Source organism: Barbus barbus (genome assembly GCF_936440315.1).
Source record: "Barbus barbus genome assembly, chromosome: 3".
NCBI classification, from domain to species: domain Eukaryota; kingdom Metazoa; phylum Chordata; class Actinopteri; order Cypriniformes; family Cyprinidae; genus Barbus; species Barbus barbus.
Genome location: NC_136731.1, coordinates 35,663,967 through 35,691,786, shown reverse-complemented (window position 1 = coordinate 35,691,786; position 27,820 = coordinate 35,663,967). Strand labels below are relative to the sequence as shown.

The following is a 27,820-nucleotide window of genomic DNA, read 5'->3' as shown; positions in this document are numbered from 1 at the left end:
TTACAATTCCGTAATATTATACAACACACATACTGCATTACCAATAGGGGTGCTGGTATCAGTAATAAAAATATAACACAACAACAAAATAAATAAATAAATATATATATAGGATGAAACCGCTAAGTTTCAGTAAACTGTGTCGCGAGGCAGCGTTTGTGTTTCTGTCGCTCGCGGTGTGCGCCACTGTTTGGGTCTCCATGCGGATGTGACATTTCAGAGAGGAGCGCGACCGCCATTTTGAGTTTTACCTCTAACTGAACATCATAAACCACAGGAGCGGGTGAGAGAGGCTCTGGCCGTGACCGGGCAAAATTATCTTTTCTCCTTTGAATAGTCTTTTGGGATGCAGCTTCTGGGTGAAATTGAGCGTTAGATGTTCAGGTTAGTTTCTCTTGTGATAACGGCGAGGCGAAACGTGGGCATCTTTGTGAGTTTGAACTTATAAATTAGTGCGATTTCACATTAGAGTCTGGTTTGAATGGATAGGTTTTTTCTCCGCTCCCCCCCAGAAGAGGGACAATCGGAGGAGCACACGGACTGGAAATATTGCAGGCAAAGTTGTATTTAAAATAACCTCTCGAAGGCGCATGAGTCGTGCTGTTTCCTCTTTTATCACTTTAGCGAGTTTCAGCTGGGCTATATCTGTGATTTTCCCAGCTGCAGGTTGTTGTGAGTTGTATTCGCCCCGCACTTCTACGGGGAGCCGGGGTTTCATTCATCGGGCCTTCGTTAAGCAGAAGCCCGAGGCCACCGACTACCCTTAACCTTAGCATTCCTTCACCCAGGCGCCGAGATTGGGCGAATAGCGAGCAAATACGTCCGCGTTTCTCTGCCTGCTCCCCCACCGGCCTCCCTTCCTCCATCCCCGGCGCTGACAGCAGACAAGGCCGAGGTCGTCTTAGTGCAGGCCCAGCCGCAAAGGCTCGACCTGTTTACCCCACCTCCGACTCCCCAGCAGCCTCTGCCCGCGGAACCGCCACCAGACCGGCCCGAGGGAGACAAAGAACCCAGGCACCATCCCATCCTAACAGCCGCCGACATGAACCACCATCACACCCAGCAGCAGCAGCAGAAAGCCGGCGAGCAGCAGCTCAGTGAGCCCGAGGACATGGAGATGGAGGGTACGTCAAGGCCTCGTGCAAAATCAAACGCACACAGCCTTTCATTTAACACCACAGCTAACGTTAACACACTAAACCAGATCTTTAACTGTTTATCTACTCAATAGCAAGCCACTCTTTCGCATGTTTTGACCCCAATAGCTTGTTAAGCTAGCCAGTGGCTAACCATTAACTACCTCGCTGCATGAGGAGTTTAACCAGTCAGCAAAAGTCCGTTTTATTTTATACATCTCATCATTTGAGTCACATTAACTTACCCCGCTACTTTGTTAAAATCACATAGCGGATGAATTGCTTAAAAAATGCTGTTTGTGTGACAGTTATTTTGTCTTCTATTAGCGTTTGGCTAACGTTAGTGATATACTGCCTGCATTAACGTGGCGCAGCTCATCTTAAAGCTCCTCTGTCTACCAAACTGTGTCAGGTTTTCATCTGATAATGTAAAAGGAGCCCCTCGGTTACACCTGTAGATCCCGTGGGCAACTTCTCAAAAGCATCCAGGAGCAAATGCTCACAAATAAGCTAGTTATTTGGACGGACGAGCCCGTGTTCGTGTGCAGAATGGATAACGTTGAATGTAAGTCCACGGTGTATTGTTTGTGTTGTGATTGAAACGACAGGGAAACGTTTGCTGTTGAAACGATCCTGCAAGAGCATTAAACCGGCCATTTATCCACTAACTAGTTCACGATTTAATCGGGCAGTTTAGTAGTCTTTCAGAACATCTGCTTGTTTAGACATTTCTGAAACGATTTGCTGCTTCATTGAATGGCTTTCCTCCACAGTCAGCAAATCCTCGTGTCTCGCCACCTTTTTTTTTTTTTTTTAACTGTTGAGTGCTAGTGGAGTCAGATAAACAGCATCAGATGATGATTGCTGGACAACAGCACCATTTTGAACTGCAAGTCGCTTCTGAACTAATAGTCGATTAGGCATCACACAGAAAGCCTGTCATCGTGTAAGTTGCATTTAGCTGTTGCAGTGTCTTATTAATGTGTCGTTATTGGCTTTGGATGCATTCCGCATAGGAAGTTGTGCAGCTCGTTTAGGGGGAGTGGATGGCAGTTTTACTCCAAGATGGTGGACTGTATTTTGCACAGATCAGTGTCTGCGAGGCCTGCTTGCGTCGGTGTTTGTTTATATCTGGGTGACTGCGCGGCCCGAGGCGCGTGATGGCTCACCAAAGGATCCACGAACCAAGTAATTCATTTACTCATCGGATAGTGTCGGATGACACGGTTTGCCGAGAATAAGAGCTCGGTTTGCGGAGGGAAACGTTAGCTGCGCGGCTATATGTGTTTGAAGGGGGAGGGGGGTAAACGAGCGGATCAGCTCAGAAACGAGTCATTAACGAAGCGGGTTTTTCTCAGTGACACCCTTATTGTTAATAATATGGGGTGAGTACCTATGCTGTCCGTTGTAAATATAGATTTGATGCGTTTTAGGGCATCGCAATGACTGTGCGTCAAGGCCAGCGCGTGGGGATCCGCCGATAGCGCGCGGGGATTTTCTGCTGCTTCATTGTATAACGAGTCATGCTGTACCGCTCGCCATTTTTAATGATTACGGCTTGTTGGATGTTTTTTTGGCTCGTGCACACCCGCGATCGCGGTGGGAGCACTCGAAAGGCCATTCAACATGGTTGCGATTTATTACTCATTGCGTTTCTGACGCTAGTTTTTGCGCTGCGTTTCATAAAAGTTCTGCAGTGCACGTGTGGGGGCGTTTCTGATGCTGCTGTCCGGAGACCATTCAAGACATGCACATAATCATCACACCACATATCATATCACAGGCCTAGGAATGCGCAAATGAAGCGCTGCTATGAAGCATGCAGGTTGGCCTGTTTTTAATCTCACTCATTCAGACCTTTCACTGAACGGCAAAATGTCTGGTTCACATTGCATCTTCTTTTTTCTAGCCAAGAACCACCCACTTAGACAGGAAGAGAACCTGTTTGTTTTGTTCTTGCATGCGTTTTATGCTGTCTGTAAGTGCTATTGCTAACGTCTTTCCATTTCTGAAGTGGCCATGTTCAAGTGCTTTTGTTGTCTGAAAGAATAGGAATCATGCGGGACACCAGGCTCATTCTTGCCTATTTTGTGGGGAAATCTTATTAAAGTCAAAATGTATTGAAGATGTTTAGTTAAAATCCAATGGATTTTAAATCTATAAAAAAAATGTTGCTTCTCATTCATTAATGGCCATTTATGCGTTCTTCACTATCTGGATTCTGGAGATTAAGGATCCTTCACTTTCAGGCAAATAAATGTGAATAGCCATCAAATGGTTCATTTAGAGAAATGTACATGCCTGTAATGGCAAGAGAAAGCCATGTAGATAATGTGGGGGGAAATTAATCACATTGACACTACAGCAATAGTTTTCTCCTGTGCAGTATGTTTATATGTTATGGCCTTTTCAATTCATTCCTAATGGAAGTTGAGCTTAAACGCTCGCGCGGTGCACTATGGGATTGAAAGTGGCACGGAGAAAGCATTGAGTGGCCGAGAGGTTCAAAAATGTTGGGCATTCCTTGACTTTATGCAAATATCGAGCGAAAAGCGCCGGGCGACAACCAATCACTGTGAAAACATGAAACACAAACAGGGTGTTAACGTTGTTTTTAGAGGCGTGCTCTGCCCTAAATTTGACACGCCCCAAAGCTGTGGCGTTGTAGCATTGCCAGTTGTTTTTTTTTAGTAAGGGTATATGAAGTAATTGCTATGTATAGTTACACATGATCAATTATGAATGATCATGATTAGTTTTTTGCTGAAAGATGCTCCTGAATGCATTTGTTTACCTGTTGCACAGTGGATCTCTGGCAACATAATCAGAGTGAGATAGCAAGAAATCTTGTGGGATGAAACCAGTTGACAAGGGAATTTCCAATTTTGACTTTTCAGCTGGGGACCCAGATGATCCTCCAAGAATTCCCCAGAATCCAGTCATCAATGGGAACGTGGCTATGGCGGATGGACACAACAACACAGAGGAGGACATGGAGGATGGTAAGAAACACATTGGAGCTCAGCACCATGCACATTTTTAAATATATTTTTTATTTTCAACTTATGAAAGAACATCTGCATATGTGACTACTTTTTTATTTTTTTTTATAACACTTCTTAATAGACACAAGTTGGCGCTCAGAAGCCACTTTCCGTTTTGTGGTGGAGCGCTTTAGCAGGCTGAGTGAGTCTGTTCTCAGCCCACCCTGTTTCGTGAGAAATCTGCCCTGGAAGATCATGGTGATGCCCCGCTTTTACCCAGACAGACCTCACCAGAAGAGCGTTGGCTTCTTCCTTCAGTGCAATGCTGAGTCAGACTCTACGTAAGCGATCACTGCCTTTACCTTTTCTGGTATAGCGATTTCAGTGATGACCTTGCATTAATGGACTTCTTTCCTTTGTGTAAAGTTAATACACTTTTTGGCTTTTTCGAAATATTTAGCAGGCTTCTTTCTTCTTAGTGTTTTTAAACCAAACCTAATTTGATTCCTCCTTGTTTGAAGGTCCTGGTCATGTCATGCTCAAGCCATGCTCAAAATAATCAACTACAAAGACGATGAGAAATCCTTTAGCCGCCGCATTAGTCACTTGTTCTTCCACAAGGAAAACGACTGGGGCTTTTCCAACTTCATGTCATGGAGTGTAAGTTTACATGTTGTGTATGAATGTCTCTGCTAAGCTGGTGTTATCAGAGGTGAACCGAGCTAATTAGCTGATGTTGGTTGATTTCAGGATGTGACCGATCCAGAACGGGGCTTTGTGGAGGATGATAAGGTCACTTTTGAGGTCTACGTTCAAGCTGATGCTCCTCACGGTGTGGCGTAAGTCATTTCTTAGTGGTATATGTTTTCAGTGTCTGAGCTTTTGCAAAGGTACCTGATGTCACTGTTTTACTTACAGCTGGGATTCAAAGAAACACACTGGTTACGTGGGTTTGAAGAATCAAGGAGCCACGTGTTACATGAACAGCTTACTACAGACTCTCTTCTTCACAAACCAGCTTCGGCGGGTGAGACATTTGCCTTTCATTATTAGAATCGGAAGATTTTTTGCAGTATTCCTACAGAATGCAATATGTACCAGTAAGTAGATGACATTTGTTTTGGATGTGCTGCCCATGTGGTTTCATCAGTGGATGCGCTATTTAATGACTATTAAAAATACAATTACTACTTTGCAAATTGATTTTCCTTGCTGTAAGTTCCAATGAAATATAACCTACTTTCCAACTGCATCCCTCACCTAACCAAAATGGATGCATTATGTTGAGAGGCTGAGAGATGTAGTTTGTGTTCAGGTGCAGCCAACTGTGGCAATATTTTGAATCTTTTATTGGTAATATTTGGTTCTTATTAGAGTCGTACATCTCTCCGGATGGGGATCCACTTTATGCTGGAAAGAAAATGTGAAATAAGAGAAAATCTTGATAATCATAACTAGTGTCGCTGTGGAGAAAATGTGCTCTGCCAGCACATGGACCCACTAAGCCCTAAGTTATTAACAGGCTATAACTGTCACCACTTGTTTTGTTTTTTTAATAAGAACACTACTATTCAAAAGCTTGGGGACAGTATTTAAAAAAAATAATAAAAATCTCTTATGATTACTAGGGGTGTAACAATTCACTCAGTTTCTCGATGCATCAATTACAAACCCTGATGATGCATATGCATCGATCTTGAAACATGGATTTCTGAATCGTGAATCAACGATTTCGGACCGTAATCAATGTAAAACAACTTCCATAGCAATTCAATGCTTTCAAAATATATACACATTAAATTACTACAAGCATGAATTAATGGAGACCTTGAATTAATCGTGCCCTCACATCTTTCACGCGCACCACTAGTTTCTGTCCGTCACAGGATTGCACTCGTGCTCCGTTCATCTCACTGACACATTTTTTTGTGCAGCCGATGTGTGATCTCTCCTTAGTATTCGTGGCCAGTACTGCTAAAGTAAAGTAGTTTTTCAGTGGCTCTCAGTCATACCATAGACATTACCTGAGCAGTCGAAGGCTGTGCATTTATTGCATGGACAGAGCAAAAATGTACTTACTCAGAGCTTGAGCCGAGCCTCGGGTTCGAGCCTCATTCGTGGACAGCAAGCCAAGTTTGTTTACCATTATCTGGCAGGGCTGAATGGGCAGGCGAACTCGTGAAACACAATAAATAAAGTTTATGAATGATGCAGTGCTAATTGATATTTACTATAGTACAGAAAATATAGTGTATTTTCTGCCTTATTCTGTGCTGAAAAGTGATAATAGTTTGTAGTATACAAACCAATCATGAAAAAAATTATAGATTACAAATGATTGATTATTGTTCAGCAGTGTATTTGATTTCTTATAACAAATTCAAAGTAAGAGAGAAAATAATTTCTTGTAAAAATAAATAAATTTCTGCCATGTCATGCCATTGCATCATTAAACTATCATTTAACAATGGACAAAAGTGTTTTTTTTTTTTCTCTGACTCTATACAGGCCACTGTGTAATTTGCCCCCTGACTAAGCATTTAAAGAATTTAGGGGAAGCATTTAAATAATCCTGTGAATGCACTTAAAGGGATAGTTCACCCAAAAATGAAAATTCTGTCATTTACTCACCTTCAAGTATGTATGAATTTCTTTGTTCTCCCGAACACAAAGGAAGATATTTTGAAGAAAGTTTGTAATCAGGCTGTTTTGGGGCACCATTAACTTCCATAGTAGGAGAAAAAAAATACTGTGGAAGTCAATGGTGCCTCTGAACTGCTCTGTTTCCCACATTCTTCAAAATATCTTTCTTTGTGTTCAGCAGATCAAAGACATTCATACAGGGTTATGTAAATGATGACAGAATTTTCATTTTTGGGTGAATTATCCCTTTGAAGAGTGCAGAATTGAATCGTTCTGAATTTGCAAAAATCGCTCTTAAATTGAATCGAAAACCACTCATGATTCCTCAGAAATCGTAATATGCTAATTTGGTGCTCAAGATACATTTGTATTTGTTGAAAACAGTTGTCTTTGTTCATTTAAAGACCCTGAAAGAATGTAAAGCACAAAGTCCAAAAGAACTGCTTTTATTTGATAATTACTTTTGTTTTTAAAAATGGATTAATGTCTCAACTTTTGAATGGTAGTATATAGAATTTTTTTCGCATGTGCTTTTGTGACGTTAGTCTACTTTCCAAGTTGACTATGTAAGCTGTAGGTCAATACAAGTTTTTAGTTTTACTTTTTTTTTTTTTTTTTTTTTTTTTTTTTGTAGTATTGATTTTATTGCATATTGTTCATTATATAATTTATTAGTTTTTAGAAAAAAATTAAAGGTTGATGCTGTGCATTTGTCAGAACCTGCTTTGTTTTTGCTTTCTAGGCGGTTTATATGATGCCTACTGAGGGAGATGATTCCTCTAAAAGTGTTCCCCTCGCCCTGCAGAGGGTGTTCTATGAGCTCCAACACAGCGATAAGCCTGTTGGGACAAAGAAGCTGACTAAGTCTTTTGGGTAGGTTTTGTTTTGAATATTCAGTTTTCAAGCACTATGAATCAGGCACTGACACATGACACGTCTGCCAGTTGACATTCTTGTGCGAGATGTGAAGTGCAAGTTTCACGTTGTTCCTTCTCATTGAATGTTTTGTGCTCGGTTGTTGATGTTCTTGTTAATCTTTCTGAATTGCAAATCCATTTAATCCCAGATTTTCTTTCCAGTTAATTGTGCTATTTGTATGTTTCTAATTATTCTAACCATGATGCATTAAAGGCTTTTTAGATTTTTGTCTTGACTTTGAGTGCCTTGGCCATGAACTTTTAAGTTAGCATTTTATTGTATTTCTTGTAAATCCAAAATGGAACAAACTACAATTTTTTTTTTTTTTTTTTTTTTTTTTTTTTTTTTTTTCCCTTCTCAGTTGTTACTGGTGGAAATCTATAGAAAGTTTCTATTTAATAAGGCCCTCTAAAACATTGTAAGCAATTTATAGTTTAATCAAGGGGTATTTGGCCTAGATGTTATGCTGGCAGATCAGAGACTTGTTTGTTTTTAGGTGCTAATGCTGTTGTATAAATATTCATAGTCATGTGACTGTTCACCCTTTTTCCATGCGTAGTGTTTGTTTATATTCTGAAATATGTGTCTGTTTCCACAGATGGGAGACTCTAGACAGTTTCATGCAGCATGATGTACAGGAACTGTGCCGAGTGGTGAGTAGCCTGATCTCCATGGATCCCCTTGGATCTTTCTCTTCTAACTCATTGATCAGTTGAGGGATTAGTCATGTCAGATAGGATGAACGTGATTTGGGTCCAACCATTATGTGAATTACCATTTTTAGCTGTTGGACAATGTGGAGAACAAGATGAAAGGAACTTGCGTGGAGGGCACAATCCCAAAGCTCTTCCGAGGGAAGATGGTGGTAAGTCACCAGGACTCTCTCTGTGGTTTCGCTCTACATCTGATTAATTTATTCAGCCTCACCACATTTGGGTGTTTTCGTCATTTCAGTCCTACATCCAGTGTAAGCATGTGGACTATCGGTCAGAGAGAATAGAGGATTACTACGACATCCAACTCAGCATAAAGGGAAAGAAAAACAGTAAGTGTGGCTTTCTCTGATCTTCTGTCTTACTGTCCTCCCTTCTGTTCCAGGAAGGCCTTTATTCTAGTGTGGTCTATAAATGTCTAAATTTTCCAACATCTTGCAACTGAGTTCCAGGACAAATACAACAAATTCAGCTCAGACTGTTTCAGATGCCATTTCATAATGTTGTGTAGGACTGCACACAGTATTGGCTGTACTTGTGTTGAGGTTACTAATGCACCTTCTCTGCCCTGCAGTCTTTGAGTCATTCAAGGATTATGTGGCAGTGGAACAGCTGGATGGGGATAACAAATACGATGCAGGGGAGCATGGTCTACAGGTGAGGGGTTTGCATTCATATCCCTCCGATGCTAACCAACCTTAAAAGTACAGTCACATTTAACATAGTCATCTAAAAAGATGCTGGAATTTCATGTGAGGGACACAAGGTAAGGTGAAAATTCCCCATTTGGAATACACATTGGATTCAAGTTTGTTGAGCTTTTAACATGCAAGTTTGCAGCATTATAAAGTGATATCTAAGTGGTGCGTTGATAACCTTGTATTGACAATGGACAACAGACCTACTTAAAGTCCCCCTGTAGTGAAAATCAAGTTTTTTTTTTTTTGTTCTTTATTTGTCTGTGGTGTTTAATATGCTTTTAGACAAACCATGTGCCAATCCATTAATCAACACCATTGCTGAGTATTTTCTCCTTAAAACTGTAGTTTCCCAATGGCACTCCAGAAATGCGGCTTGAAACAGCCCTCAGGTTGCTACATCACAAACCGGTAATCAATCACGTCAAGGGATCCATTCCTATCACTAGCTTGCAAAATATACCAATAACCAGCACAAAACCAAACATAAGTTAGAGCAAAAAACCCATGAAGCCGTGGTTTAATGTAAATTTAGAACCGCTAACTTGCATTATAACCGCTTCAACAGTGCAAAAGTAGCCCGGAGTCAGACCCACCTCTCCTGCATCAGCGTCTGCACTTCACACGCGTATGCTCGCGGGCGCGAATTATAATCACAAACGGCTGCATTCAGTCTTAACGGCATTTTAGGACACAACATCTTCAAGTACGTAACTTTAATGAATGTTACAGTATTCACTGTAGTTGTCCGCTAGTAAAAAACAGTTTTATCAGTCATTATCCATGGAGAGCCGAGGCGGGCTAATTTGCATATTCATAGATCAGCGTATAGTAAATGAGGCAAGGGTGTTGAGTTACATTCAAGCTATTTTAAGGCATGAGAATTTTCACAAGAAAAAACATTTAAATATGTCATTTTGATGATCAAATAAGTTTTAAAGGATAAAATATTTGACTACAGGGGGACTTTAAAAAGTTAAAGACTTGCTGATGTGACTGCGCCCTAACTCTGTTCCTGATACATATTTAAATGAATTGTTCTGGAGTTTTGACTTTATTTGTGGTTCATTTGTCTTTTAGGAAGCAGAGAAGGGTGTAAAGTTCCTGACCTTCCCTCCTATTCTGCACCTACAGCTCATGAGGTTCATGTACGACCCTCAGACTGATCAAAATATTAAGATAAATGACAGGTAAATTAGTTTTTTTTTTCCTCCCAGTGTGTTGATGTAAAAATGTTCTAATCTTTGTGTAATATCTACTTTTTTTACATAAAAAATTTCACTAAGTGAGTTTGAGATCTAATGAGTCACACTGATATTTCTTTTGAAGTAAATTCTGTGATGGCTGAAATAAGCACCGTGATTTATGGCCGGTCTGAATAAATCCGTACCATGCAGAGAGGGAGATTACGCTCTTAAAATATCTTTGAGAGTGACTCATCTAAATGATGTTTGTCGACTGATCACTTACTTGAATATGGACTGGAGGGTGCATTTTAAAATGCACTCTCTCCTATAATATTTCTGGCATAATCTCTTGCTCACTCTCACTCATATGATGTTAGAGAAACGGAGGCTGAGCCTGATACTTGATGTTGTGCCCCACAGGTTTGAATTCCCAGAGCAGTTACCTCTGGATGAGTTTCTGCAGAAGCCAGATGTTAAAGACCCGGCTAACTACATTCTCCACGCTGTGTTGGTGCACAGCGGAGACAACCACGGGGGTCACTACGTCGTCTACCTTAATCCTAAAGGAGACGGCAAAGTGAGTGTCACCGCACCAATAGTGAGAAACTTTCATTTCAGGGGTCCCTAATTTTTAGTTTTTGGTGGTGGTTAACGGGTTGGCTTTGTGGGTGGCTTGTGGTTGCATGGAATGTATTGTCAATATTATTAAAGTAAAACCTTAAAGCATTGGAGGGCTCCAGACTGAGACTGAATTTTGGTGTTTTGTGCATATTGAGCATAAATATATCAAGCAGTGACTGTTTCCTTGAAAATAATAAGGATGGTTTCCTAAGCATCAAATCAGCATATCAGAATGATTTCTGAAGCAGGGCTTGCAAAATTTCAAAATCCCAGGTAGCCCTTCGGGCAGGTACTCTTCAGATTTTGGTAGCCTGAAAATTTAACTAGCCCAAATAAAATAAAACCATAACTGTCAATCAAAAACATTTTCAATACACCTCAACGAATATCAAGGAAAGAGTTCTATTTTACTATTTACAGGGTATCTGCAGAATTTTTTAAAATCAATTTAAGGCAATTTATGACTGAGCTGCACAAGTAAAATGAACACCGTATGACTGGGGTTGGACAATATCTGTGGAAACATTAAGCCTGTTGACATAAGCCTGACACTATTTAGATTCAAGATTTTTATTTGTCACACACAGTTATACAGAGTATAACCAGCAGTGAAATGTAAGTCAGGTCCACTCCAAGGACAGTGCAATTATATCGAATACAAAAAACGCTGAATGTACATAAATATTAAGAAAAATAAAAGTAGAAAAAAAAAAAAGAATAAAAGATGATAAAATATATAAATGTGCAGGTCAGTATGTTTGTTGACTTAAATAGCAATATAGAAGGAATGTGCAAAAAGTTGTACAGGGTATTTACATAGCAGCAATACGAGGTAGAAAAAAATATCTTATTAATATGGTGATATTTACATGGAGTCGTGAGATGTTATGACACAGAGTTAGAGTTTAGGAGCCTGATGGCTTGGGGGAAGAAGCTCCTCCTAAGTCTCTCAGTTTTTGCCATCAGGCTACGGAAGCGCTTACCAGATGGAAGCAAAGTGAATAGTCGGTTACCAGGGTGATTAGAGTCCTTGATGATTTTGACAGCTCTACTTTTGCAGCGTTTGAGGTAGATGTCCTGCAGAGAGGGGAGAGCAGACCCTGAGATGCGCTCAGCTAAGCGCACAACTCTCTGTAGTGCTTTGCAGTCCTGATTTGAGCTGTTTCCATACCACACTGAGATGCACTGAGTCAATACACTTTCTATGGTCCCTGAATAGAACGTTTTCAGGATTGTGTGACCCTGAATTTCCTCAGCTGTCGCAGATGGTACAGTCTTTTCCTGGCTTTCTTAACCTGTGTTTGGATGTGTGTAGTCCATGTCAGGTTCTCAGAGATGTTTACACCGAGGTACTTGAAGCTACTCACCCTCTCCACAGGGGTCTCACTGATCATAAGTGAAGTGAAGTGACATACTGCCAAGTATGGTGACCCATACTCGGAATTCGTGCTCTGCATTTAACCCATCCATCGTGCACACACACAGCAGTGAACACACACACAGCAGTGAACACACACCCGGAGCAGTGGGCAGCCATTTATGCTGCGGCGCCCGGGGAGCAGTTGGGGGTTCGGTGCCTTGCTCAAGGGCACCTCAGTCGTGGTATTGAGGGTGGAGAGAGCGCTGGACATTCACTCCCTCCACCTACAATCCCTGCCGGACCGAGACTCGAACCCGCAACCTTTGGATTACGAGTCCGACTCTCTAACCATTAGGCCACGACTTCCCCAAGAGGAGTGTAGGGCCTCTTCCTGTATCTGAATTTACAATTCAGATACAGGTTTTCACAAAAACAAAAATCTTAAAAAAGGTATTTCAGTCTTTAAATCATTTTTATGAAAAGGGATAAGTCAAATATATGAATTATTATATTAATTTAAAACACAAATATTACTGTGTAAATTGTTTGGATTTTTAGAAGGTACCCCACATTAAAAAATGCTATAGTAATTTATAATAAATACTATTGTGTTTTTGAACCATGCTATAGTAAAGTGTATTATACTGTATATATTATAGTATTTACAACATGGTACAGCATACTGTAGTATTAACTATAGTGAATATATAAACTGTATACTTTAGTATTCTTTAGTTTTTACTACAGTAAACTGTAGTGTATTGTAGTATACCCTATAGTTGTAGAAAACTTAGTACAGTATTGGGTAAAGTAATTTGTTTATTACTATAATTTGTTGTGGTAATTCTATAGACACTGTGGCAATATAACAACTAAAGTACTTTACTATAGTATGGTTCAAAAACACTATAGTATTTACAGTATTTACTATAAATTACTATAGTATTTTTTCATGTGGGACATTAACTTTCACATTTACAACTCTTATGTGTTTGCTGCGTAAAAACACGGGTCGATCTGAACGTAAGATAGGCTTTTTGACCCTGGACTGTTGTTGTGATTTAACGATGACTTTTTTTTCTTTTTCTTTTTTTTTTTCATGCATTCAATAATAAAAAAGATAGGCTTTTTGGAAATGCAAATTCATTCTCTGACATGAGGTGGCTCTTTAAGAGCGGCCGCTGAAATAAAGCGGTTCATTCCCCCGGTGACGGCTGTAAACAAAGCAACACCGCGCTCATAAATGCTGCTTCATCAGGCATTTTATAGGCAAGATTAAATGAAAATGTCAACGATACGTTTCTGAGGACAGTCGGTTCCCTTCAGAGATATATTCACAAAGACATCCGTGCCTTGTTTTGACTTTTTAAAACGTGCAGCGCTCATATTTATTCAATGACATAATTGCCTTTTGAAGTTTCCAGCCATATCACAATTCTTGCCTTTCCACCCCCAACTGTAAGATCTCTTGAAGTTACAATTAAGATTTTTCTTATACCATTTAACGTATTTAAAACTTTTTAAGGCCTTAAACTTCCTGCCCTGTATTCTAAGGTAGCCCGACTGGAAAACACAATCGCCCCGGGACGTCGGGCTAGCGATATTTCGAGCCCTGTGAAGGATCATTTGACCGTGAAGACTGAAGTAATGGCTGCTTTGCCATCACTGGAAGAAATTGCACTTTAAAATATATTCAAATAGAAAACAGTAAATTATGATGCCAATCACCATATTACTTTTTTTTTTTTTTTTTAAATCCAATAAATGCAGACTTGGGCTGAGAGTAAGGGTGCTTTAACACCTGTAGTTCGGTTCATTTGGTCCGGACCAAAGGCAAAAAATTATACATTGTAGTTATTTTTAGCCATTTCGGTTCCTTTTCACACCACACTGTTTGTTCTGGTCCGAACCAGCTGAAACGAACCAAAATGCAGTCATGTGACCACATCCGCTTCACTTGTTGGCTAGATGTGTCTTTGAACGCATTCCCTAAACTGCTTTTCGATTGGTCAGAAAGAGCATGCGGGAAAATTCCAACGGTGCTCCCGGAAGTAAACAGACAGGAGTAAAATGCAGCAGACAGCAAACTGATATTTTGAGGCTCCGCACCTCCTCACAACCCCAAGTTTGTCCGCGACCTGCCATGCTAAACTGCAAACTGTCAACAAACACTTCCTCATCCTATAATGCACAGCGCAGCTGACTACGGCAGCTGGTTTAGTCCAAAAATGCAGTTCTTTTTGCGGTTGGGTCTGTTTAAGGTTGGATCGCTTTCTCACCACAAACGAACCGCTCCAGGGTTCGTTTGAAAGCGTACTGAGACCACCTCTTCGCTTGTTTGGTCCGCTTTTGGTGCGCGCACCAGTGCGACTGCTGCTTTCTCACCTGCCCAAACGAACCGCACCAAGAGGGAAAACGAACTCTAGTGCGATTCAACCGAACTAAATGAGGCAGGTGAGAAAGCACCCTGAGAGTAAGACTTCTTTAAACAAAATCTTATTTCATTTCTGTTTGGAATTCTATCATATTTAGTAAGTGTAAATGTAAAAAACATGAAATGATTTTTACTAGTATGTTTCAAGCTACATATCATTTGAAATCCTATTCAAATTGCATTTTTGTACATTTGTTTCAGTCTGACCACTCAGATCAAATTTAGCTATGTCACTTTCTCGCGCCACATAAAACATAAACGCATCAGACGTTGTTTGTAGAAAACATGCTGAATGTCTTTTGCAGAAACAAAGTTGTGTTGTTGTGAAGTGCAAGTCAAGCATAAAATAACAATGTAGATGTTGTCTAAACACCTCTTTGAGTTTTGGCGGAGACGGCAGAATGGAATAAAGCTGCGCATCCCAGTTTTCTACGTTTCTGCCACTGCCTCATAAGATGGCAACATGTTGACATGGTGTGAGACAACATCTGCATGCAAACTGTCTGGGCAGATGCGATACACAGTCTTGGGCAATCAATCATTTAAATCAGATTTCAATAGAGGAAACGCAAATAACCAGATTTGGACAGACATTCTGAAGAAGGCTTTACCGGCCCCAAATTTGTGACTGGTAGCATACTTATCGAATAAAAATGTTTTTTTTTTAAATCCTTTAGCTTGATGCTACATGGGCAGAGCTCAACTTATGGCAACAAAGCTTCAGCAGACAGAGTTTGCTTGCAGAGTTCCGGTGTCCTGTTCCTCATTCTCCTTTCTAGCCGTTTCCTGTTTCTCCTGTCTGTCTTGTCAAATAAAACCTTAAAGCCCACTAAGAATTCTAAAACAACTCCTTAGACACTATTTGAATATTTATTATATTGTATCACACCAGCAAAAATGCTACCAAATCAGACGAGGGTGCCACCAGTTTTCTTGTTAGTCTGGAGCCCTGCATTGTATCTGTTTTTTACTACTTTTGTAGTGTTTAGTCTGGTGTCAAACATTATTTTGACACTTGTTTGATCTTCTGTGAAGTGGTTTATGAAATTCATTCCCACATGCTTTCATCGGTTTTTTCCAGATGTAATGTTTGTTTGTTCCTTTTGCAGTGGTGCAAGTTCGATGATGACGTCGTTTCACGGTGCACTAAAGAAGAGGCCATTGAACACAATTACGGTGGTCACGATGACGACTTGTCAGTGCGTCACTGCACCAACGCTTACATGTTGGTGTACATCAGAGAGTCCAAGCTCGGTGAGTGACCTATTTGCACCTGCTGTGACGTTCATTTGATGTTGTTTATTTTTTCTTTTAGCATGATGTAATTTCACTGACTAAGTCCACCCCATATGAAAACCACCCTGTTTTTAATTGTGGATCCTCGGCTAGTGTTTTTCCCCATGTTCATAAGTGCTGTTATGTCCAGGTGAGGTCTTGCTGCCGGTCACAGACATGGATATCCCTCAGCAGCTGGTGGAGAGGCTGCAGGAGGAGAAGAGAGTGGAAGCCCAGAAGAGAAAAGAGAGGCAGGAGGCTCACCTTTACATGCAAGTACAGGTATGGAGTCACATAATGCCCGATTAAATCAGTCACGCTTGTTTATTCAAATGTCCTGTCTGAATGGAAGATGCATTGGTCCCTTTGGTGTGACAGGTGAAATGGGTCATTTCAGTTCTTGTTTGCAAAGACTGTTAAGTTTAGATCGTGAGAGTGGGCTTTATATCATTTCATTTCTGTTTAACAAATACTTTCCCTTTTGTTCCTGTAGATTGTGACAGAAGACCAGTTCTGTGGGCATCAGGGCAACGACATGTATGATGAAGAGAAAGTAAAATACACAGTGTTCAAGGTTCTAAAGAGCTCCACTCTGGCTGAGTTTGTTCAGAACCTCTCACAGACCATGGTGAGACTTTACTTGACACAATTTCTGTAGATGACATCTGATTGAGTCCTTTTCTTGACCGAAACTTTGTTTAGCCAGATTTATTTATAAATTTATTAATTGACGATGCAAAATGCCTTGCCAAAATGTCAGCCAATAAATATTTGACTGTAGATTTATTGGTCAGCAAATTGTAAGTGGCAACAAACATTTGTCATTATTCCATTTTTGTGTATGTATATCACAATGTTCAGTATACACGCTACTTTTCAGAAATTTGGATCAGTAAGATTTGTTCTGATAAGCTTGTGTTAGGTTGTTTTATTCTCATTTGTTGGCGTTTATATTAAGTTAATGTCAGATTAGTTGCAATTATTTTCTGGTGCGTCCATGAAGAGGCTCAGTTGACGTTTGTTTCTCCTTCAGGGTTTCCCACAGGACCAGATGAGACTGTGGCCAATGCAGGCCAGAAGCAACGGCACTAAACGGCCGGCCATGTTGGATTATGAAGCCGATTGCAACAAGTCTGTAAGTCTGTGCACTCACGCTTTTAAACATCCATATTTTTAAAGGTCATTCCTGTTTCTTATATTGCTCTCTGTGAGGAGAAAGCTGTTAATTTTACTTTCACAAACAGATGATCGACTTGAGCGATAACGAGAACCCATGGACAATATTTCTGGAAACTGTAGATCCAGAAATGGCCGCCAGCGGTGCAACGTTACCCAAGTTCGACAAAGACCGTGAGTTCATTGTGTACTTTTACTGTATATTCAGAACCATTTTAGGCAGTTGATGTTTCGCGTTTCAACTGTTCAATCTTACTGAAGCGCAAAAATGGTCTACAAAACGTTTCCAGTTCTGATAGCATCAACCTCGTTTTGATTTTCAGATGATGTTATGTTGTTCTTGAAGATGTATGATCCAAAAACCAGAAGCTTAAATTATTGTGGACATATCTACACACCTATATCCTGTAAAATACGTGAGTATTCAAAGCTATGTCTAATAGGATTGTTCTCGTGAAGTTTTTGTCAAGATCTAATTAAACAGATGTCAATCCTTTCTGATGCTTAATTTGTTCTAACCCTGACCCAAACAGGAGGCTTGCTGCCCGTTATGTGTGAAAGAGCAGGGTTTCAGCAGGGAACTAGCCTTATCCTCTATGAGGTAAGACTTGGTTTACACAGAATTTCTAATGATGCATTTATCATTTGTAGTTTTGTATAGAAAGTGGTTAATAGAGATGCATGATATGCATGTAATAAAACAGGCAAGTGGCTCATGTAATGTTATATTAAAAAATAAATTTGTAAAATAAAAAACAGGACATAAAATTTAATTCAAGCATTAGCTTGAATTAGCAAGGGTGCATTAAATTGATCAAAATTGACTTTTAAATGTCTTTACTATTTCAAATAAATGCTGTTTTAAACTTTCTATTCAGAGAATCCACAAAAATATTAAGCATCACAACTGTTTTCATTTAGAATAAAAATGTTTATGTTGGTTTTTATGTCATGCATTCGTAATGGTTAGTTTAAATTTGTTCTGTCAGCTTTATATAGGAAGATATTGCTAAAACATGATGCATTCTGTGTTCCAGGAAGTTAAACCGAATTTAACAGAGCGAATACAAGACTATGATGTCTCCCTGGACAAGGCTCTGGATGAGCTGATGGATGGAGACATAATTGTGTTCCAGAAGTAAGTGTTCGTTGTTTTAATTCCTAAGCCATTTTGCACAGCTTAACAGGGCCTCAAAATCGATAGTTCTCTTGTTGTATCGCCACCAGGGATGATCCTGAAAATGAAACCAGTGAGCTGCCTACTGCAAAAGACTACTTCAGAGACTTGTACCACCGTGTAGATGTCATCTTCTGTGACAAGACCATTCACAATGACCCAGGCTTTGTTGTGACGCTGTCAAACCGAATGAACTACTTCCAGGTTTTTTTTTATTTTTAAGTGAATCAGAACGTGCCAGTAAAATGAAAAAGAACCTCTGAGAAAAATAATCTCATTTCATTTTAACAGGTGGCAAAGACTGTTGCGCAGAGGTTAAATACCGACCCCATGCTCCTACAGTTCTTCAAGTCACAGGGGTACATCTTTTAATTTTCAGTTTGGTGTGGCTTCTTTCTCCCGTGTTTTCATCCATAAACCTTAATTTTTATTCTTCTGCTCAGGTACAGAGACGGCCCTGGCAACCCACTCAGGCACAACTATGAAGGCACTCTCAGAGACCTGCTGCAGTTTTTCAAGCCCCGGCAGCCTAAGAAGCTCTACTACCAGCAGGTGAGAGAGGTCTTATCTTCCACTTGGTGCTCCTCTTAGGCAATATGAGATGATCTAAGCCGTTACGTTCCGGGCATCTGATTTATTCATGGTTTTGCTTCCCCACAGCTCAAGATGAAGATCACAGACTTTGAGAACAGGAGGAGTTTCAAAGCCATTTGGCTCAACAGTATGTTTCGAGAGGAGGTAAGAACCTGCTGCAGTGATTCTACATTGAATATACCGTCATGCCTCATTTGCAATGTATGTTTCCACAATGTTCTGCACACTTATTGTTGTGAATATTTTCTCTCCCTCGTGTTAGGAGATCACACTATACCCTGACAAGCATGGCTGTGTTCGGGACCTTCTGGAGGAATGTAAAAAGGCAGTGGAGCTGTCCGACAAAGGCTCGGAGAAGCTGAGGTCTGTGTGTTCTCAATTCAGTGCACTTTTCTTTAATCAGGGATCTTTATCTTTATTTATTAAATTATTACTTTGTTCTATTCGTTATGTGATGTTAAAAGTATTTAAAACACTGGTTTGTGTTAGAAATTTTGTAGCAATTTAAAAGTTTTGAGGCATAAATAGTTTTTTTTTTTTTTTTTTTTCTCCTGGCAAAATCTTGGCATGTCACATCATCCTTCAGAAATCATTTTAATATGCTGATTTGGTGCTCAAACATTTTAAATTCAGTGTAACCAATTTTTTTGGGGGGCAAACTAATACATTTGTTTTTATTCCTTGAATCGAAGGTTCGGAAGAACAGCATTTATTTGAAACCGTCACTTTTGAACAACTTGATTAAAAAAAATCTTACTGACTCCAAACCTTTACAGCTTTTTTTTCTTACTATAAAGGATAGAGGCATTGTAGTTGTTCAATTTATAGTTAACATACCTAATGTTCTTTAAACAATGTTTTGTTTTATGACATGTTGGATGAGAAAGGATAACAGGCTGGAGGTGATATCAGCCAGTCATGCATTAATAACTCATTGATGCTGCTGCAATCCATTATATGAGTCACTCTGACCATAATTCTGACCCCTTTCACTGGTCAGTGCTAATATTAACAGTGTCCTTTTTTTGCTCTCTCTATAGGCTGTTAGAAATTGTCAGCTACAAAATTATTGGGGTTCACCAGGAAGATGAATTGCTAGAATGTTTATCTCCAGCAGCCAGTCGAACGTTCAGAATAGAGGTAAGGAAGAGCTGATACACGCCAACCCTCGAAGCCCATCATTCACTGATGTGCACAACAAAGGATCTGTACCCTTGTAAAGCCTCTTAAAATTACTCGGCATCTGAGCTGCCACTTTTATTTTCGGATGCTGTTCCCCTGGAAACGAGTTCCATTTCTTTCATGGCAGGAAATCCCTCTCGACCAGGTGGACCTGGACAAGGAGAATGAAATGCTGATTCCAGTTGCACATTTCCACAAGGAAGTCTTCGGGACATTCGGAATTCCCTTTTTGCTCAAGATCCGTCAGGTGTGTTAGCTGAGTGCATGTGTAGGCGGGCAGCAGCCGCTTTCTTTTGCCGTGTAGGTGGATGGCTGTCATTTGTTCAGTTTATATGTGTCGTGTCGTGTCCGGTTCAATGTGTGCGTTTACTGTGGCAGGGGGAACACTTCAGAGAAGTGATGAAGAGAATTCAGAGCATGCTTGACATTCAGGAGAAAGAGTTTGAGAAGGTAAGAGAAGCTTTGCAAATGTAATCACAATTGTTTTTTTGTTTTTTTTTAACCTGGAAATATTTTGCACATTAACTTTTAAACCCACAACTGTTGTCCAAAGGTATGTTTTATTATAACCGTATATTTTATCGCATAACAATATTGAACTTCTCATGCTATGTAATTCATCTTGGTTCCACGATGTGGCATATATTCTAATAAACAATGACGGAGCCATCAATCACAAAACTACCTTGCACTTAAAAGAATGAACAAGTAACATCCTTGAGACTTGACATGGCTTAATTTCCTGCTTAGCAAGTGTATAGTCAAATATTAGTGTCGCTCGAAGATGGATCTCAAATGTATCCAAAATATTTTAACGATATGTAGGATGTCCTTTTCATAAGTTGCATAGGATACACTTGTTTTTTTGTTTTGTTTTTTTTTTTACTTCTGGAAGTTGTATGTTACATTAATTATATTGGTTATATCCATAAATACAGGATAAAATGACTTTACGAAAATGCATTATATTATGTGCTTTAATGGAGATATTACAGTGCTTTGACTATTAATGCCTGAATTATTAACGCATCCCTTAATGCTGATTATAATAATAATATTATAATACATATTTAAAAAAACTGATCAAACATTTAATCTAATTAAATGTTTTGTTTTATTATTTTTATTTATTTGTAAGTTATTGAAAACAGAAAATTCTGGATGCACTTGCACTTAAAAAATAAAAAGTTACTTTGTAGGATGACACTGAATTAAAAAATATGTATAAATAATATTAAATATCAATCTGTTTTTATTCAGTTCTATGCAACAAATAACTTTTCTTTTTTTTTTTCTTTTTTTTGACATCCAAATAATGTATAGTCCTACAAAGTTGTTATCGGTGCATGTAAGTAGAGCATAGTGGGGAGCAGATCGGTGAAGGAGAGGGTAGTGGCATTTTACCAGCGCTGCCTTGTTTTACAGCACTGTAGCTCTATTGCAAATAAACAAGGGTATTACATAGAAATTTCCTGTCGTTGCATTATTTGAGCAGACATTGCTTTTCCATTGAGCATGAAAGGAAGGCACATTCACAGTGAAATTCGTTGCACACACACATTAGTAAATGGAGATGTGTGTACATTATTTTCAAATTCTGTCAATATTTTAGGTAAAATTAAATGAATCCATAAAATTAAAGTGACCATTGCTCACTGAGTAGATCGTAGTCCAGTTTAAGTTTAGTTCCACCCAGATGATCATTTATAAAATAAAAATACAGTTAACATCAAAACGAGATTAAACCTCTGTTTTTCATTTTCTTTTAGTTCAAGTTTGCAATAGTGATGATGGGCCGACATCAGTATATCAATGAGGAAGACTACGAGGTGAATCTGAAAGACTTTGAGCCACAGCCAGGTATGTTTGACTGCTGATGTCTCAATTGTGTTTACGTTTGTGCCCACTTGACTATATTCTGTCCTTTCTCAGGGAACATGTCGCACCCGAGGCCTTGGTTAGGGCTTGACCACTTCAACAAAGCTCCAAAGAGAGGTCGCTACACGTATCTGGAAAAAGCGATCAAGATTCACAACTGACAAGCCCCCACTCTAACCGACCATACTAAAGACTTTAACCAAACCTCTTGTGTGCACCACTTTTAACACCTGCTGTCTGGGTACACAGGCACCATGTATGAAGTCTTCAGCGAATGGAGTGACTGCTGATGCTCCTGTTTTCATTTTGAGGCTGTTCAATTTGGCTTCTCTAACTATTGACTGCCTGTTTGTCTGGAAGAATGAATTGGATTTTAACAAGAAAGGGGGAACAGTATGTCCTAGACTTTTGTTTTGATTTTTTTTTTTTTTTTTAAGTTCGTTTTTAAAAAAAATTGTTACGGCAAGAAAGCTGCTGCATTGTGAGGTGGAGGCGATGGAAAGAGTTTTGTCATTTGCAGACGATTAAAAGGATTCCTTCATCCTTCAACAAAAAAAATCAGCGCAAATGGCTGAGGCTTTTGCTAGTTGCCCTGACATGGTTGTCTATTTTCTGGTCCCTTAGTGCAACTAGCCAATTTTCATGTTTACACTATTCTTCTTTCTCACTTAGTTTGGTTGGAGAAATTCGGTTTGTCTTCTCTGAAAATCCTGTATAATAAAGTAAAGAGCCACAGCATCCGTTTTAAAATGAATAAAAATGAAATAGTCTGTACTTCATCTTGCACGTTGGCACTTAATTTCCAAGGTTTTACATTTCTCAGCACTGTTAAATGTAATCTTGGTTGGAGTTTGATTTTGCATATCCCTTTGGGTTTCTGCCCCCTTCCCCCCCCTCCTCTTCCCATAATTTTTTAGTTTTCCCCCTGTCCTTTAGCTCCTCTGTCACCGGCTGTGGGATTATTCTGATGGGGAGGGAGGGGTCGCTTGCTGCCGGCTCCAGATTCGTTGTACTGTTTGTTGGCACGAGGTTGCAGACTATAGAAGACTGGTTTGGGACTTAGAGAAACCAGCATTAATGAACCAATAAATTTTTTTTTTTTCTTTAAGCACCGAAGGAATGCTCCCTAGTGCATAGTTGGCTTTGTAAAAACAATTAAAATTGTATATTTAAATGAACATGTAAAATTAAAAACACCAATTTGTTGGGTACAGATCAATTCAGATGTTCATATTCATTGTGTGTAGTTTTATTTTGGATCCTGACAGTTTCATTTGGTCTTTTATTTTAATTTTTCCTTAACTAACTGCAACAGTTTGTCTCGTTTAAGTGCAGTACAAAGAGAACCTGCAGATCACATCTTTCTCTTTTGATTTTTTTTTTCTCTCCAGTCTAATTCCTCCGTGTAGCAGCAGTGTACGACAACTCTTCCTGTATATTGCCTTTTGCTGGAAAATGTATGTTGAATAAAATTTTCTATAAAAGCTACAGCCATGGCCCTTGGAGAATTGACTTGAAACTGTTTGGTTAGTCATGCTGTGCTAGTGTCATGTAAGATGAAGATTTCAGTGTGTATACACAGCACATCCAGAGTTCTCATTAAGGTATATTGCACAGACGTTTCAGTTTTATTAAGACAGTTCCATTTAGATGCACATGACATTTAACATTATTCTAAAGATGAAATATTTTTACAGTGATAAATTGCTAAACAATAACAAGTCCGCTTTAGTGTGGTAATTCAAAAAAGTGAATTTTAGATGTGTTTTCCATCGTTTTATTTAAGAGATCTTGTGGCTTCGGAATCGTTTGTTCTCAACCTTGTTGAGTCCCGTTGCCCACAACAGTATTCGAAGACCCCTTGACGTTTTTACAGTTGTTTGTAATATATACTAGGTAAGGATTTTTAAAAAGGTTGCACCTGATAAAATATATTAGAGCTTCCCATAACTAAACACAAAATTGTCTATCCTTTATAAATTGCTAATGGAGTTTTTATTCATTTACATGACATTTTCAGCTCCAGAAATGACACTTTCACATGAAGACACCTCATATATGTACAGTGCATTTAAAAAAATAAAAGTTCCTGATGGATGTATGGCGATGCCATGGAAGAACCATTTTTGGTTCCCTAAATAAATTTTAATAACCTTTTTACACCATAAAGAACCTTTTGTCCAATGGAAGGTTTCCATGGATGTTAAAGTACCATCAATACCAAGAACCTTTAACTTATTTCAGTTATCACATTGTCTTAATTTATATCATTTGAAGTCATCTTGAAGCCCATTTGAAGTTTGCTGAGGCCCCTTGGTTGAAAACAACTGTTTTAATTGGTGCTGTTGATGCCAAAATTACTGATATTTACATCACGTAATTTATGGTTCCGCAAACTCTTCAGCCCTCTGAACCCTTAACCATGAGTCCTTTATAGATATACAATCAAAACAATGAGTATGCTATTCATATTCATTTGATAATAACGAAATGTATTATGTTATATAATGCAATAATAAAGACTAAGCCAGATGAACACCAAAAGGTTCTCAAAGATCATAAAGCTTTAGTTTATACAAGCAAGTTTGTATTAGATGACACCTGTGTTGGCCTGAAAATGTCCTCCAGTCCTTCATATAGTGTAAGGTGCCACGCAAATCCATGAGTGGTGTTCAAATTGGGGAAGGGATGGGGTTAACAGCATCGCTTCCTTTCAATGTGCAGGAGCCTATTGCAATTTGGGCATGTGTGATGGACGTCTTTGAAAAACTTCATGAAGAACGGAATCAGACAGCAGCATAAGATAAACCTGGAAATGAGGAAGACAGTCAGTTAGGCTTTGATAATGCACACAAGATTTGATATTTTTAGCTGCAAATTCAAATGGACTCTTACCCGCACAGGATGAAGAGTAAGCACATCAACCAGGCGTAAACTCCCACTTTGTAGGTGACATTGGTTAAGATCTGCTTTTGGCAGCTTGTGCAGCTGGCCATTCCTGGATTGCGATCCAGCTCATATGAATCATACCTGACGAATTTGTTTTTGGCTTCCGATGATTTAACTACAGGAGAGGAATGAGTTTTAGTAAGTTTAGGCTTTTTTATAATTATCTACTTAAGTTTTCAAGGGTCAAAATTGCAAGATGCAAATTCCGAGAAAAAAAGTTCGAAATATGAGATGTGAATTTAGAATAAAACTCGGGGGAAAATCAGAATTGTGAGACATAAACGTACAAGATATGAACTCGGAACTGTGAGAAGTAAAGTTTCAATTGTGTTATAAAAGTGCAATTCTAAGAATGAAAGTCAGATTTGATGTAAATTTATAGATTTTTTTTTATTTATTTTCATTCCATGACGGAGGCTTCCATAAACCCTGCACATGTTAGGTTCATTTAAATGTTGTATTAAAGCAATGTAATGATAGCAGCAACGCTCCACTATAGTATACAGTAAAATCCTGACATTAACAAGCAAAACGTGGAAGTTTTCCAAAGATTAATGATAGGAAACAGGCTCACCAGGTCTGGCTGAGTCCATCTGGATTTGAGAATCTCCAGTGGAGCTTGGTGGGGTGAATGGAGTGTGCACATGGTAAACCTTGACATTGGAGCCCTTGGCACCATCTACTGTTGATGCCAAGCCAGAAAAAAATACATGTAGAACATTAATATTTCTGAAATATATCTATTTCAGGATTCCACATTTGCGTCACACACACTGGCTTGACTGTTTTTAATTGTATTCCATTATCATGAGTCATTCAAAATGAACAATAATACTAATTGACTTACCTGGTATGACATACGGAGGTGGGGCCCCGGTTCCGTCAGCTCTCATTCTGTCTTTGGTTGGGCGTCGTAAACTGATGGAACAAAATAGAAGTCTTAATATGTGACGTGATGTTTTACGATATATTTCTCACATGCTAAAATGTGCTAAAATGACTTAATCTGCCAACTGAAAGGTTCTCTGTTAAAACCCCAAAAAACTTAAGGTCACACTGGGACATTGTGAGCAAAAAAGTCACATTGTGAGCAAGGCTCTCTAAAACGGTACTATACTGTAATATACCGTAAATGCGATTATGTATTGGTAACTTGAATTGTCTGTTACTGGTAAGTAAAAACATGAGGCAATTCTCAGTAAAGATGCTGAAATGAGCAGAACACATTCAAAGGACGCCATGTAAACTCTTGACTTTCTCAATGAAATAACCTGAGCACTCATTTTTTCTTCTTCAATAATCATCAATATATATGGGTAGTTGACAAATAAAAAGTGACATAGCAAAAATGTAGAAAAAACCCTAACATACAAATAACATGAAAAATGTATCTTCATTCTTAGAGTTACAAATAGCATGAGAGAGGTTTATCTTCAATGTTAGAGTTTTTTGTTTTTTTTTACATATTTGCTGTCACACCATAGGACGCATTAATACGTCAACTACCCATGTGTAGCTGCTAGCTTCCTGTTGCTCAAACTTGTTTAGCCAAAGTGAATAAAACAGCACAAGACAAGTGACATTTATTATCATGATATGGTAAACGCCTTAGTTAACAAAAAGACAAAAGTGTTACAAGCCCAGGCACTGGCTGATACAGACATCCACCCAAAGACAGAAGAGGAATGTTGTTCTGCTGCATGTCTGATTGAGTTACTAATACTCGAATAATCAAACCCTGATGCTTCTCATGGAAAATAAGAGCCAGTTAAACTTGAGTTCTACAGAAATATGATATTGTATGTCATATAGACCAAAAAACATACAAGCTCCAGAAACTGTTAGGATTGAGGGATAATTTGGCCATAAAACAGCCTGAGTTTGTCATTTGCGATAATTTATAAAAATCTCTGTTTAGATTTACTCTCAAATGGGATCTTGTTTTCACTTCTAGACAAGATTTTCCCAAGAACAGGAACGTCTCTAACCAAATATATATCAGATTTACAGCAGAACATCAAATATTTCCAATAAATGTATTTCAGTGTGGAAAAAATGATATTTATATCATTTAAATAGTAAAGCTATTATTATTATTTATCAGTAGGAGGTGACCTGGAAACCTCAGCCTAAATGCGTCAGTTGTTTTAATACAGCTAAAGCACACAAAGTTAAAAGGCACCATTCGGCGGTCAGGCCAGCTTTGATCTTTTTATTAAATGACGTATTTTAGCTCCTGCTGTTCAACTATAACAAAGCATAACAGTCAAATCATAACAAGGCCTCAAAATCTTTCACTTAAATTGAATAAAATTTCTACTTTTTTAAAAACTCTTCTTCTATTCGTCAGCTATTTCTTAAATCCCTCTCTGCTTTACTTTTTTCTTATTAAATAAAGAGTACAGTATTACAACAATACCATAATCTGTGAACAAGGACAGTTACTTCACAGTGCATAACATGATCATTATTTTTTTAAACTTGTTGTCTTAAACCATAAGAACTAATAATAAATAAGAATATCATTCCAATTAAATTCAACAAACAAATCAAAATACAATCCTGAAAGTAATATAAACAGCACTGTTTTTAGCTCAATTTTAGCTCCTAAACTTAACTCTCTTCTAAGATCAAGATAAGCGCCTCACCTAAATCCAGAAGTGCTTTCTTACCTGTCTTGTTGAGGCTGTCACTGATGGTTAGACTAAAACCAGTTTCTATGGCGTTTACTAGCTTTTCATAGTCACTCAGTTACTCCACCCCTGCCTACTTAGAATACATTAACATATTCTGTCAACTTTTATGAGTGCTGTTGTGACAGAAACAGGAAGAAGGCTGTATTTTTTCCACATCTGTCACTGAAAACATCTCTGAATTATCAGTTTTGCTGTCTGC

General features: G+C 38.8%; 2 protein-coding genes across 14 annotated transcripts; one reads left to right on the top strand and one right to left on the bottom strand.

Annotated features, from left to right (window-relative positions):
* Positions 1-192: 192 nt before the first annotated feature.
* Positions 193-23,464, top strand: LOC306847810 (ubiquitin carboxyl-terminal hydrolase 7). 11 transcript variants are annotated; one of them, XM_079381977.1, is made up of 32 exons: positions 193-283; positions 789-1,124; positions 4,034-4,138; positions 4,263-4,461; positions 4,642-4,780; positions 4,871-4,959; positions 5,039-5,147; positions 7,506-7,636; positions 8,280-8,334; positions 8,466-8,546; positions 8,636-8,726; positions 8,969-9,051; positions 10,173-10,282; positions 10,700-10,877; positions 15,804-15,948; positions 16,121-16,251; positions 16,463-16,597; positions 17,003-17,104; positions 17,214-17,319; positions 17,469-17,561; positions 17,679-17,746; positions 18,183-18,283; positions 18,373-18,526; positions 18,614-18,681; positions 18,766-18,874; positions 18,983-19,060; positions 19,179-19,279; positions 19,957-20,056; positions 20,226-20,345; positions 20,477-20,548; positions 21,868-21,958; positions 22,031-23,464. In XM_079381977.1, exons 2-32 carry the CDS (start codon positions 1,043-1,045, stop codon positions 22,135-22,137), a joined length of 3,333 nt encoding a protein of 1,110 aa, XP_079238103.1. In that variant the 5' UTR covers positions 193-283; positions 789-1,042; the 3' UTR covers positions 22,138-23,464. The 11 variants fall into 11 exon arrangements, with proteins under 11 accessions (XP_079238103.1, XP_079238100.1, XP_079238104.1 ...); XM_079381978.1 differs by having other exon boundaries at positions 243-384; XM_079381979.1 differs by having other exon boundaries at positions 250-283; positions 10,700-10,856.
* On the bottom strand, positions 23,083-27,670 carry LOC306847864 (lipopolysaccharide-induced tumor necrosis factor-alpha factor homolog). Of its 3 annotated transcripts, none has more exons than XM_079382073.1 (5): positions 27,598-27,670; positions 25,773-25,843; positions 25,500-25,607; positions 24,872-25,040; positions 23,083-24,785 (listed from the first exon to the last, which is right to left on the bottom strand). In XM_079382073.1, exons 2-5 carry the CDS (start codon positions 25,816-25,818, stop codon positions 24,671-24,673), a joined length of 438 nt encoding a protein of 145 aa, XP_079238199.1. In that variant the 5' UTR covers positions 25,819-25,843; positions 27,598-27,670; the 3' UTR covers positions 23,083-24,670. The 3 variants fall into 3 exon arrangements, with proteins under 3 accessions (XP_079238199.1, XP_079238201.1, XP_079238200.1); XM_079382075.1 differs by having other exon boundaries at positions 23,578-24,785; positions 27,574-27,637; XM_079382074.1 differs by having other exon boundaries at positions 23,578-24,785; positions 25,773-27,646.
* Positions 27,671-27,820: the final 150 nt, after the last annotated feature.